The sequence below is a fragment of the Podarcis tiliguerta genome, assembly GCF_965153285.1.
Source record: "Podarcis tiliguerta genome assembly, chromosome: 1".
Classification (NCBI taxonomy): Eukaryota; Metazoa; Chordata; class Lepidosauria; order Squamata; family Lacertidae; genus Podarcis; species Podarcis tiliguerta.
Genome location: NC_139534.1, coordinates 24,627,154 through 24,640,527, shown reverse-complemented (window position 1 = coordinate 24,640,527; position 13,374 = coordinate 24,627,154). Strand labels below are relative to the sequence as shown.

Below are 13,374 nucleotides of genomic sequence, written 5' to 3'. Positions count from 1 at the left end.
CTTTTCCCCCTCCAAAAATGAAGGGGAAATGTGTGTGCGTCCTATGGGGCGAATGCAGGCTCTCGCTGAAGCGTGAAGAGCGTGGGGGGGTCGGTGCGCACCGACCCCTCTCGCTCTCCAGGCTTCAAGAAGCTATCCGCAAGCTGTGGGAGAGCTGCATGACTTCACTGCATCCCGAAGCCTAGGGCGCACTAAGCTCAGCACGCCCCAGGCTTCAGGCTTTGTGCAGCTCTCCCACGGCTTGCGGATAGCAGCCTGTTCTGGGGTCGGGGGAAGCTCGGGCATCTGGGGGGGAAATAAAAAAATTTTCTCTATTCCCCCCCCCAAAAAAAAACCTAGGTGCATCCTGTGGGGCGAAAAATACGGTAACTTGTTATGTTTTAAGGTGCCACAAGACTGTTCTTTTGTTGATAGTTCTTTTTTAGTTGTCCAGCTGTGATAAACACAGTGCTCAGCCTTTAACGAGAGGTTGGATGGTCATCTGTCATGGATGCAGGGAGTTGAACTAGTTGACCACGTGTGGAAAACACTGCTTTAAAATCTTGGCTTTCGTTGATCTTTTGCTCATTTGTCCTGGGCGATACCTGTTGAAATCTAAGAAGCCTCAGAGCGAGGCCTTGTCTGGGCTTATGGTGGTCAGAGAACCACAATACACATGACTAGCACAAGGCTAGTGCATGCTTTGTTTATACCGAGTGTCATATTTGGTGTATCTTGGCACAGGTTTCGTTGCTGTTGTTTTTTGTCAAGCAGTTTGCCCACAGACTTGCCAGTGTTTTTGCAAAGCCTATACAGCATGGGTCAGCAAATAAGGCCCGCAGGCCGGATCAGGCCCAGTTGCCTTCTGGATTCGGCCCGTGGACGGTCTGGGAATCACCACGTGGATCGCCAGCGTGCACGTTCTTTCCCTCTCCCTCTCCTTCACACGGGCAGCGGCGCCTCCTCCCTCCCTCCCTCCTCCTGGCTTTTCCCCACGCTGCCAAGAGGAGGAATGGGGCTGGGCTTTGTTGGTGCCAAACCTTCTCCGGAGCCCTTTCGCGTGCCACTCATCGTCCCTCCGCCAGCCGCCATAGCTCCTGCCACTTGCAAGACACAGGAGCCACGGTTGACTGAGCGCCCCTCTCGAGCGGCCATTTAAATCAGCCCCTCTCCGGAGCCCTTTCCTGCACTGTTCATCATCCATCGTTCATTTCCCCCCAAAAAAATATAGTCCAGCCCCCCCCCCCCAGGTCTGAGGGACAGTGGACCGGCCCCCTGCTGAAAAAGTTTGAGGACCCCTGCTATACAGGATCTGCCGAAAGAGTTGAGCGAGTGAAACAGATGTTACTATTCAGCTTTGAATCAATAGAAAAAGACAGTCACAGAACTGAGAAATTGCACAAAACAAACGAAATACCGTGAAAATCCCTGAAACGAGAAGTCATCGACCAGAAATAGTATCTTGTGGAAATAAACTAAATAATAAGAAAAATCAAAAAGCTTAAGGAAAAAATTAGAAAAACCTAAAATCGAACGAAGCCTTAACGGGATGCCGGCTGCAAACCTCGTTTCACTGAACTATTCAGTTTCCTCAGAAGGAAATAGAAAAATCATAAACTTTAAATGACCAAAATTCAAAAAAAAGGTAGAACCCCCCAAAATTCTGAAGTATTATAATCCTAGCTCAACCTAAGTAAAGCAAAGTGCAGTAATAAAGGATAGAGGACTCAAAAGTATAGTTACTAATACTGATTTTACAAAAATGGTTTGAAAACCTAAATGGCAAGTTTTAAACAAAGCCCAGCTTGAAGAAAGCAAAGCATAGTAATAAAGGGTTGAGGACTCAACTGTGAAAATTCTAGTGCTGCTTTTGCAAAAAGGTTTAAAAACCTAAATGGCTATTCAGCTTTGAAGCTGCCACTGAATCCCTGCCTTCCATCATATACAATAATTAAAAACATGTTAACGTTTAATCTTGAAGATGGGCACGTTGGTCCCAGCCTCTCCTCCTTTTGGAAGGTGGAAGCAGGAGTGTCTTTATAGGCAAATTTGTTTTCCTGCACGTGGCTACTCGAGATATTCTGCTAGGAATCATTGTAATATTTAATTAAAATGTTAAAATATTTAATTACTTTAACCCACAGGGGATATTAAAATGTTGTAACTGCAGTTAAGAGAGCAGAAAGTAATTTGTTCTGCAAGTCATGCTGACTCCACCAGTAACAGCATCAGCACTTTGGCCTGTTTTATTGTATGGAAACTGATTGACTGCAACATTACTACAATAAAACAATGTAAGAAAGTTAATATGCGCCCTGATATATTAAACTAATGACATATATTAGAAAAGAAAGCTTTTAAGAGACAGATTAGTTTGCCCTCTCCACCACCACCACAGAGTAACAGTCTCTTTCTGAATATATTTTTGGTTTTGGTCTTGTTTAATATAGAGTAATTGTAAAACCGGCTTGTGTTCTGTCAACACAGTGTGTTGAAGAGAAATGTTTCAGTACGCCATACTGTAGCAAAAAGAATTAAAAGGCTAGGTCGTAATCCTTTACTAGTGGAAGATTATATTATTTTTAAAAATCCCTTTTAAGAGTGATTTCCTGTTCTGAAAGCAAGTCAGGGTAGGTTGATATACGTATAATTGCTATTATTGAATCCCGCAGCATTGTCATTTAACCTATAATTTATTTCTAATGTGTTGTGTTTCTAATGTATTTCACACTTTAATTGGGTGTGCAGATAAATCTCTGGCTTCCTATTTTCAGTATGTGTTGCTGCAATATTGTTAAAAAAAAAAAGAAGATGATAAGTACTGTAATTAATTTCAGTTGATACATAGGATTTTATGAGTTTTTCCTCCTCCTCCCAACAGAAAGAATTGTGCAACATGATCCTTGACTGTTGCGCTCAGCAGAGAACATACGAGAAATTCTTTGGTTTACTGGCTGGGGTGAGTTGCTTGCTTCGTAGATGGCACACATAATGCGCAAACCTCCCATTCAGCATCCTGCAAAAAGGGCTGGTTTACAAATGCAGTTTCAGCGTTTGCAGAGTGCAAGGTTGAGCCGTCGTAGATCAAATATCACAGGCAGAAGAACATGGATACCACTGAATTTCACCTTGGCTCAGGCTAGCGTCAGCTCACGCATCAAGCACTGAATCAAGAGTATGCATCTCAGTCCTTAAATAAGCATGTTCATCCCAGAGAACAGACTGTAGATTGGCACCATTCATGTGCAACCTTTTATTGAAATCTAGCAGGACGAGGTTAGTTAAGCAGAAGTGTTTTTGTTACGCCAGATATTCAAGGGACACATTTCCTTTCAGGATTAGTTGGGAAATCACATGATTTAAAGGCTAGCCAAGATGTGTTGCATTTTTTCCTTTTTGTTTCCGAGTCGGGCCGGCTAGCTGACATTGGCTTCCAGGGAGCTGAGCTAGATCAGGGCAGCCCAACTTTTCCTACCAAGTGGCGGCAAGAGCACTTCAACACAGAACCCACGGGCCACACACTGCTTTGTTGTGCCTGGGAGAAGGGAGGGAGCCCAAAATTTGATGCCCCACCCCTTAGGCTGCATTCCCGAAGTCAACTTAGCAAGGCACTGGCTTTCGGCAGGAGGCCTGAGGGCTCCACAGGATCCTCCCACTGCCTTTCCAAAGCTGGGAAAGTGCTAACTAGGCTTTGGGAAGGGGTTGGGAGGGCTGGGGCAGGTGTCCAATGTTGCCGAGGGCCGCAAAAAAAGACCCTGAGCTAGATTACCATTAAGGTTTTCTCCTTTGTTTTTGAGCCTTCCCTTAGCAACCGTGATTTTAAAACTCAAAACCTGGTTTTTATTTGGAGTCTACAAAGCTATAAGCAGCTCATCTTTAACTAGTGTGGAATTCTACGCCATCCATGGAAAGGAAATTAGGATCCAAGCCATTTTTTTCAGCACTGTTTCTATAGGAGTTTGAAGTGTTTTCTCTGAACAGAGAAGCATGGAGCTCAGCAGCGCATTAGGTCTTAGGCCTGAGGCTCCCCACTTGCTGCTTAAAAGGCAGGCACTGCTGCCCACCTGCAGTTTACTGACTTTCCCATTCATTCGTGTTCCCCATAACCTTGCAAAGCCCCACCCCAAACATGGGGCAGAAGTGTCTTTGTTTTGCCCCCAAGGAGCTTTAGGATCCAAGCCAGCATTTGAAAATTAAGATTTATACAATCTCTTCATTTTTTCCCTGTTTTGGTCCGCCATACTTCCATATTCAGTTTCTAAACACTCCCCCCCCCCCCTTCTTAACTGTGTCCTGCCTTTTCAGCGCTTCTGTATGTTGAAAAAAGAATACATGGAAGCATTTGAAGCCATTTTCAAAGAGCAGTACGACACGATACACCGGCTGGAAACAAACAAGTTGAGGAACGTTGCCAAGATGTTTGCGCATCTTTTATATACAGATTCGCTTCCATGGAGTGTGAGTAGAAAATGCTTCTAGGCGTGGGTTGTCCATTTGCTTTCTGAAAAGGCAAAATTGATCTGTCTTGCAACACTTAAAAATGTAGGTGGGATCTGCCAGAAGTCATACCCTGAGCTGAGCGCCAGGTTTGTTTTGGCACTGACAGGTGAGAGCTTTGAAGCCTCATTTCAGGAACAAGTTCAGATAAACTGTTTGGAATTGAGACCGGATGTTAAATGAACGGAAAGTGTCAAAGCTATGTGATGGCAGCTGCGAAGTCATCTGAAGTTTGTATGAATTTGTTAGTTAAAAGAAAGACCACGTATGTGGGCTGTCTCTAGGCAGAAAGATGCCACTTGTCCAGATAAGGCTTTTAATCTGGAGGAATCCCACCAGGCAATTTCCCAACTCCCCCTGCCTCTTCCCTCACTGTCCCCCAGCATTCCAGAACCATGTAAGGGCTGGTACTGTGAGGTCACAAGTGGAGGGAAGAATAGGCCAAAGTTGTCCATGTCAGCTGGAGCCAAGTCTAGAACTTACTATTTGGGGAACAAATAATAAACTAGATTGTTTTAAAGTGGGGGAGAGGATGTTTAGCATTAACCCACTATTACTTTGACTTGTAGGTTCTTGAATGCATAACGCTAAGCGAAGAAACTACAACGTCCTCCAGTAGGATTTTTGTTAAAATCTTCTTCCAGGGACTCAGTGAATACATGGGACTTCCTAATCTTAATGCAAGATTGAAAGATGAGTAAGTAGAAGCTTCACACTGCAAGTTAGTTTTACAGTGTCTTGATATGAGCAAGCCCCGGTCACTGTAATCCTTTGGAGCCGATTGATGCATTGGTGACCTGAAGACTTGATTCCTGCAAAGCACTCTAGGTGGGACTACCCTTGGGACTGATTAGGAAGCTCTGGTTGGCACAAAACGCTGTGGCTGTAGTGTTGACAAAGGTCAGGCTGTTGCCACCACATAACACTGGTGTTTAACAGTTTGCACAGGCAGCCCTTTCACCACCATGCCTGCTTAAGGGTCTCAAATTTATTTGTAAAGCCCTAAAGCAGTGGTTCCCAATTAGGGGTCTGGGGGGTCCGCAGAACGCACCCAGGGGGTCTGTGGTCCCATCCCTTGCCTCCCCCCCAACTAAATCTTTTGCATGTTGAGATCACAAATTTATGGTCTTCTGTGCTTTTTAGTATACAGTCATACCTCTGGTTAAAGTCGCTTCAGGTTGAGCGTTTTCAGGTTACGCTCTGCAGCGACCCAGAGTAATGGAGCACATTACTTCCAGGTTTTGTTGCTCACGCATGCGCAGATACTCAAAATGACGTCACACATGCGCGGAAGTGGCAAATCGTGGCAGACGCAGATTGCGTTTGCTTCAGGATGCGAATGGGGCTCCAGAACAGATCCCGTTCGCATCCAGAGGTACCACTGTACCTAAAATCCTTTGCTTATTAGGGGCTACCCCACATTTTGTTCAAAAGATTGCTTTGCAGAGGTAACTACCATAGAGTTATCTAAGTTTTCAAAAGTAGGAGGTCTGTGGCTTGGCTTTGTTTTTGAGACTCATAATATACTTGCGTTCATCAGAAAATGGGCAGGGTGTAATATTCTTTAGTATGACATAAGACAGACATAGGGAAGTAGAGTGAAATATGGAAAACACCTCCTTAAAAATAAGACAGGTGAAAAACCTAACACATGCTAAAAATTTCCTAACAGCCACCCCAAACCAGATGGAACCCAGACTCCCAATACTACCCCAAGAGAGAACCACACATCCTCCAAGCCATCATTATTTCAGTGGAATCTAGATTCTGGCTCACCCATATCCATGACCAGACCGTAATTACTAGACTAGCCTCATCCTTAATTAACTCACAAATGCCTGGCATTTACCACTGATCTTGTGTCAAAAAACAGTACATCAACACATCAACATCCCGGAGAAGCACAATAGCCATCACTTCATCTGTCTAATTTTTTCCCTCCCACTGCCAGACCACCTACTGTTAGTTGACTTCTTGTTTTTATTTTTTCCCCCATCTGCACCCTTCACTTCATACGTTCATGGTAACACATGTTCCAAACCTTTCATTAAACTCCTGGCAAAACTCTTTACGGAAGCATCTTTTTAAGAGGTTGTAAATTAGGATGAATCTAACCATCTTGTTGCTGTGTTGGCCCCAAAGAATGAGATGCAAAATAATATGAAGAGCCAACATATGTTAGTGTAGAAATTTGGACAGTTGAAAAATGCAGAGGGGTTTTGAATGAGCAAAATGGGTAGATACTAACAATTCTTGCATTATTGACCAGTACTGTCTTAAGAACTGGTAGATGAATATCATTCTTAATTTCAGAATGTTTAAATGCCTGTTTTGTTTCAGTGCTCAGATGCTTTGGGGGGAAACATGGGCAACTTCCCCGAGCCTAAGCATTTGGCAGTCAAACAACTGTCAGAGATTTTAAGACTTGTTTAGGTACATGGTAAATTGGAGAGAGCCTTGCTGTGCAATATTGATTTTGAAATGTTTAATCACAAAACACCTGTTTCTTTTGGACAGAGCTGATCTGTTGGCTAGCTTGACATTACTTATTGTAGTAAAGAGAAATATATTGATCCAGGCCCATTATTTTTGGACTTACAAAATTAACTTTTATTATCCTTAATTGTTTTAAGTTTGATATGCGGAACAGTTAGTTGTCTAGGGACCTAGTTGCTTTAAATCTCTGGCAGTTTAATATATATTTTAAAAGGGCCATAGATTCTATCTGTCTGTGTACTGCTGCATAAATAGAACCATCCTTTTTTTTCTTCTTCTTCTTTCAGAATTAAAGTAGCTCAGAATATATTTTTTAAGTGACATTTCTAAATCGCCTCTGGATCAAAAATGAATGTATATTTTTAGTTTACAGCTATCCGGCATTTTAAAATATTGTTGCCATGTTTCATCTTTAACAGAACTCTGCAGCCATTCTTTGAAGGTTTGCTACCTCGGGATAACCCAAGAAATACTAGATTCGCCATCAATTTCTTCACTTCGATTGGTCTTGGAGGACTGACGTAAGGAAATCCATTTTGTTACACAATAAAAGCAGTCAGGGTTAACAGCAAGATGTTAACAGTTCCATGAACTGGCCCATATACATGCTAGGTAGATAACAAACATCTTCTCTGCCTTCCCTGCTTTTGATGTCTGCACAGAGGCCCATTGCTCAGCTACGGCCTGCATGTGTAGAATCCAATGTGCGTAACCCAGATTGTGCAATTGATATCATAGGGTGTAGAGTGTGGAAATCGCCAGTGTAACCGGTACTACCTGCCCAGGTCCTTTTCAAACACACGTGGGCATGTTAGGCATATTGGGTGGGGGGTGGGGAGGGGAGCGTTCTCAGTCCATGTCTGCAGACCACATCGTACACCATGTCTGCAGGACAAATCAGCGGCAGGTGTCATACAGTCCAGTACACACCCCAGTATCATATTTTGTCATCTCAAAAAGAAACAGATAGTGGGATGGGGCTTTGCAGATAGGGACTGGCTCAGTGGTACTTGGGTCGGTTTTGTGAAGCAAAAACAGACAAACGAGTTCACATTTGGGACACACAGCTGAGAGAAGTAACGCTTTGCCTTCGCACCAGCCAATTAAATTATAACGTGCTAAATGTGTTTTAACTAGCGATGAGCTACGTGAACATCTGAAGAATGCACCAAAAATTATCATGACGCAGAAGCAAGATGTGGAGTCCTCAGATTCGTCTTCATCTTCAGAATCTGATTCGTCCGGTTCAGAGGATGACAGTAGCGACAGCAGCAGCAGCAGTTCAGAGTCCTCCAGTGAAAGTGAATCATCATCTGACAGTGAGCGCAGCAGTGACTCTGGTACTCAGTTCCACCTTTTTACTTTTTCTTTTTTACCCTGCATGCCCTGGTGCACATTAACTGAGGGGAAAAATAGCAGCACCTATTTACTCATTTATTAGTTCCTGTGTGCTGTTGATTTTAGCTATTTGAAACTTGCAGGAGTCTTTTCAACAATGCATTGTCAGCCTGAAAATGGCAAGTATAACTCTTTCCCAGACTAATCTGGATAATGTTAGGTATTTTATTGCAAAACAAAACCCACGTTTTAAATCTAAGCAAATACAAATGTTTGCATTTCAACCACGGCCCCATGTGATTTCAGTAAGTCAGATCACCTTGTTGGGAGGCTGATTTATGATGCATTATTTTCATAATTATTTACACAAGAGTTGTTAGCTTGAAAATGAAAAGGATACATGGTAAAAAGAAAGAGAGAAATATTGATAACTAGCCCTTTCCTTGTTTGGAAAAACAGTTTTATCCCAGGGTAAGCCCTGCTGTGTTTAAATGGGTCATAGTCCCTAGTAGGTGTGTTTGGAATTGCAGTTTGAGCATGCTTGTTTGAGTGGCTAGTCTGCAGAAAAACTGGATCTGACTCGTTTGCACAATTGAAGGTTTCAAAATGTGAGCACCTGGATAATTAGAATGGCTCATGTCGTGCCTTGTAATAGGCAGCCAAACAAGCCTATTGCATGGCCATCGTATCATAGTGACGCAGAAGAACTCACTTCAAGCTGTTCAGCAGTGAGATACTGAACTACCAATGTGGACAACAGTGTGTTTGGAACTAAAGGGTCACCTTTAAATCCTCTCTCCCCGCCTTAGGCAGTGCCGATGTGTAAACAAGTTATTTTCTCCGCCTGTTTTGTCAGTTAAACAAACAATAAGCAGCTCTTTCTCTGTTGCTGTGTACGTACGTGTCAGATATGTGTATCTGAAGCAGAAAATATTTATGGTAGCATTCTACCATTATTATGACTGAAAGTAAAACAGCTTGTATTGTGTTTTTCTTTCCGGGTCCAAGGTACTTTTGCTGACAGCAGCACGGTATATCTAGTAACTTCCATTCTATAATTAGTATTTTTGAGCGAGTGTTTCTACTGACTTTTCATTCCAACTAGTTGATATGAATTATATAATTGAACCTTATTAAGCCCAATAATGCCTGCTAGCCCAGTCTGGACCACGCACGCAGTTAGCTGTGAGAGCAGATGATCGCCCAGCATGAGCTTATGCAGGCAAGAACCATGCTGACTTAAAATAAATTAGATTTATCGGTGGGTTTTAAGAGCAGAAGCCTTCTGATTCACAAAAACCCAGTGTAGGTTATGAATGCATGAAAAGCAGCCCTCTGTAATTTGCGGTGTTTGCTTTTTATTGCTATTACCAGGCAACTCATCAGTAACACCAGAGCAGTAAAGGAAGGCAGAATGGAAGCGGGGTCAGGGAAGTGGCATTTCAGCAGAGAGCCAGATGGCTCCTACATAGACAGCTGCAGCAAGATGGGAACCAGGGAGGTCCTTGGTGACAAATTAACGGATTCTGCTAGAGTGCGCAGGGCTTTCTTTTTGCTGTTCGGTTTTAATTTAATACATTCTATTCTAATGTTTTATCCTTTTTCCCATTGGATAAAAAAAAAGATACCCTAATGAAATGATTTGATAGTCTCAGCGGTATGCTCTGAATTGTTACGATTTCTCTCATTTTTTGTACATCACAAGCAGAAATATTGCCAAAATGATGAAAAGCCAGGGGTACTTAGACTGTTTGATGCAAGAGTCAGCTTCTATTTTACTTGCAAAGTTTTGTGAAGAGAACTTCAGGCTAGTAGTTTGCTGCTGTTCAAACTGTACTTTTTATCTTCGTGTAATTCTGCAACAATGAAGATGTTGCATTATTTTAGAGGAGTGCTTCCAGAATGTCTGGCAGAGGATATCTAGAATGTCTTATCTAGCAGAAGTAGTGGGAGTCAAGACTTTGTTTTCAGCAACTTTCAGACCTCAGGGTGGTACCAGAAAACTCAAGAAGATACTACTATAAAACTTGACTATTGTGCTAAAGCTTTATTGGTTTTACTCCACTGTATCTTTTTCTAAAGGGGAATGCAGGTCTTTATATTTTAACAGATACCAAAGTTTGCTGTATGCCTCTATACAAATGTCTTCCACTGGGATTTCCTTTATGTATCTCCTTTAAAATCCCAGTGTCTCCAAACCACACTGAATTACTTCTCAAAATGCCCAGCATGTTAAATTTGTACTCCAGCATAAGGTTGGGTGGGCAGGGACAAAACTGCACTAAAATTAACTTACAGTCCTGCAATCAAGGGGAAATCGAAGACTTAAATTTGAGAGGTCAGACGACTGAAAATAAATACAGTGGTACCTCTGGTTACGTACTTAATTCGTTTTGGAGGTCCGTTCTTAACCTGAAACTGTTCTTAACCTGAGGTACCACTTTAGCTAATGGGGCCTCCTGCTGCTGCCACGCCGCCGGAGCACAATTTCTGTTCTCATCCTGAAGCAAAGTTCTTAACCTGAGGTACTATTTCTGGGTTAGCGGAGTCTGTAACCTGAAGCGTATGTAACCCGAGGTACCACTGCAATCTGAAGGATCATCACCCTTTTGAAACTTCATTGTAACTTTCAGTTAAAAGTCAGACCATGGGACAGTTACTGACAACTTAATTCATCATATCACAACACAGCATTAAAGCTGCTGTGTTGAGAGCATTATGGTCAGGAAGTGCTCATTTTATTGGTATAGCATAGAAGTTATGAACATGCGTAGGAAGCCCAGCACATCTTGCGTGGCTATTCCCGCCCCCTCCCACGGAATGGAATAAATAAAGACACAGGACACCGAATTTAGGTTAATGGGCAAAAAATGGCCACAACTTTATTGATTACAGGTAAGAGCGGTATTGGCTTTAGGCATTGGCCCTATCAAACTAACCGGTATAACCGGGAAGGGTTAAGCACCAACAGGGGGAGCCCCCGAGATGCACATCCCTAGGCGCTCCCCGAGGGGTTACCGCTCGGGAGCGCGCTTTAGGCCCTAGCCTCCATAGGTTTCGGACGAGGCGACGCCCCCCCGGAGTCCTTTAACGAACTACCCTTCAGCATTTGGGGGAGGTGATGGCGTTCCTCCCCCCCATCTCATTTGCTGAAAGGAAAAGAAAGGGGCGAGTATGGGCTGCCCCAACCTTAAATGCCCCTTACAAGTCCTGCCCCCAATTGGCTGGCGCGGTGAATAATGAATACTAATGATCCCGGGATTCCCTTGGTCTCGCGGGACTGCAGCCAGCCCTGCGAGGGTGTGAATGGGGCGTGAGCCCGCAACCCCCCCCCCCTTCCGGATGTCGACAGTGGCATTACTTTATCACTGGACAATTCTAGGCAAGTTACGTCTGTGATAGGGGGATAACAATACCTTACTGCTTCGTTGCAAGGACCATAGAGGCAATGTATATGAGGTATGGTGATTTTGATCCAAAGTATTGTGAGACTCTTTCTGCTCATATAAGGAGATATTTCTTGCTCCCCCTTTCCCCCACTCCAGATCCTCCAAAGGCAGGTGGCTTAACATTTGGGCATAACTGTCCACTTCAAGGAGGGCTTTTTTTGCCACTGAAGACAGATCAGCCAATTCCTTGTTATCTAAAGACAGGAAGATGAATCTGGTCAGCATGTTGTACAATACATGCAGTAGGAAGAAGTACGGTCAGTTTTCAGTGATGTGCTGTGTAGTCATCTTTTCGTCCCAACAGCGAGTCTGTTTAGCATATTATTGCTGATGGTGAATATACCTTGGCAGCTCATATTTTAAGTCCCAATTTCTAGTTGCAAATTCTTAAAATAGTACAAAGAAAGAACTGCATGCACATCCATTAGTCTAGGGCACATGCAAGCGCTCATGTTGCAGCACGGAAGTTACCTTGAGTACTAAGAACTTGAGTAAAGGTAAAGAATATGTGTCTCCTAAGATACTTTTTACATGGTCTAGAGTTCCAGTTCCCATGTTAAATATCCCCCCCCCCCTTCCCTACCTGTTTACTGATCTAAATGTAAAAATGAAACCAGTACACAGATGGGGAATAAAATTATTTTTAAGTAGTCCAAATTATTTGGCCCTCTGGATTTTGAGAGGAAAGTAAAATGGAGCTGAATTGAACTGTCTTTCCTGACTTTTAAAATCTAATAAAGTCTGTAGGAAATAGAAGTATGAGCAATGTTGACATTACATAGATTTTTCTCTCTTTTTCTCTGAGTAGTTGTCCAAATAACAGAGCAAGCTAAATATCTCCCACAAGTTTTGGAAAAACCTTCAGCAAAGAGAAGGAAATGAACACATCCACAGTTACTAACTCAAGCTCAGTACCCAGAGCACAACTTGATACAGTGGTACCTCGCAAGACGAAAAACTCGCAAGACGAAAGAGTTTTTTGTTTTTTGAGTTTCTTCACAAGACGAATTTCCCTATGGGCTTGCTTCGCAAGATGAAAACGTCTTGCGCCTTTTTCTTAAAACCGTCAGTGCATTTCCTATGGGAAACCGTGCTTCGCAAGACGAAAAATTCGCAAGACAAAAAAACTTGCAGAACGAATTAATTTCGTCTTGCGAGGCACCACTGTAATATGATTGTCAAAGTATCTGTAAAATCTTCTATAGCTTGGATCGAAAGGTCTCACTGCATGAGAAGAAAATATTCCTTATTGTCTATTTAGGTTTATTTCCCTCCTGTCTGCAGCTCAGTTTGCTCCAGAGAGTTGAGAAGACCCCCCCCCCCCGAATGGCTTAAATGTCTTTGTTGCAGTGGGAAATTGGTGGTCCTTCCCCTTACTGTAGGTCAGGCTTCCTCAACCTTGACCCTCCAGATGTTTTTGGCCTACAACTCCCATGATCCATAGCTAGAAGGAGCAGTGGTTGGGGAAGATGGGAATTGTAGTCTCAAAACATCTGGAGGGCCAAGGTTGAGAAAGCCTGCTGTAGGTTCTTTAAATGAAGCCAATATATTTTGACGTGCAAATAAAGGAATGTGAACATATTAAAAGGGTAAATTCTGTTTATGATCCTTTCAG

General features: G+C 43.0%; 1 protein-coding gene and 1 long non-coding RNA gene across 5 annotated transcripts in view; one reads left to right on the top strand and one right to left on the bottom strand.

Annotated features, from left to right (window-relative positions):
- The window catches only part of CWC22 (CWC22 spliceosome associated protein homolog), a 45,109-nt gene that overhangs the window by 30,957 nt on the left and 778 nt on the right, over window positions 1–13,374 (top strand). For all 4 annotated transcript variants that reach the window (XM_083407491.1, XM_083407492.1, XM_083407494.1 and 1 more), the window contains 5 exons: window positions 2,861–2,938; window positions 4,285–4,437; window positions 5,046–5,173; window positions 7,392–7,493; window positions 8,110–8,312. In XM_083407491.1, coding sequence (XP_083263617.1) covers window positions 2,861–2,938; window positions 4,285–4,437; window positions 5,046–5,173; window positions 7,392–7,493; window positions 8,110–8,312 — 664 coding nt within the window. The remainder of the gene's footprint in view (window positions 1–2,860; window positions 2,939–4,284; window positions 4,438–5,045; window positions 5,174–7,391; window positions 7,494–8,109; window positions 8,313–13,374) is intronic.
- Window positions 12,543–13,367, bottom strand: LOC310665067. The gene is made up of 2 exons (XR_014505168.1): window positions 12,922–13,367; window positions 12,543–12,685 (listed from the first exon to the last, which is right to left on the bottom strand). It is a non-coding gene; the product is annotated as an uncharacterized lncRNA (long non-coding RNA).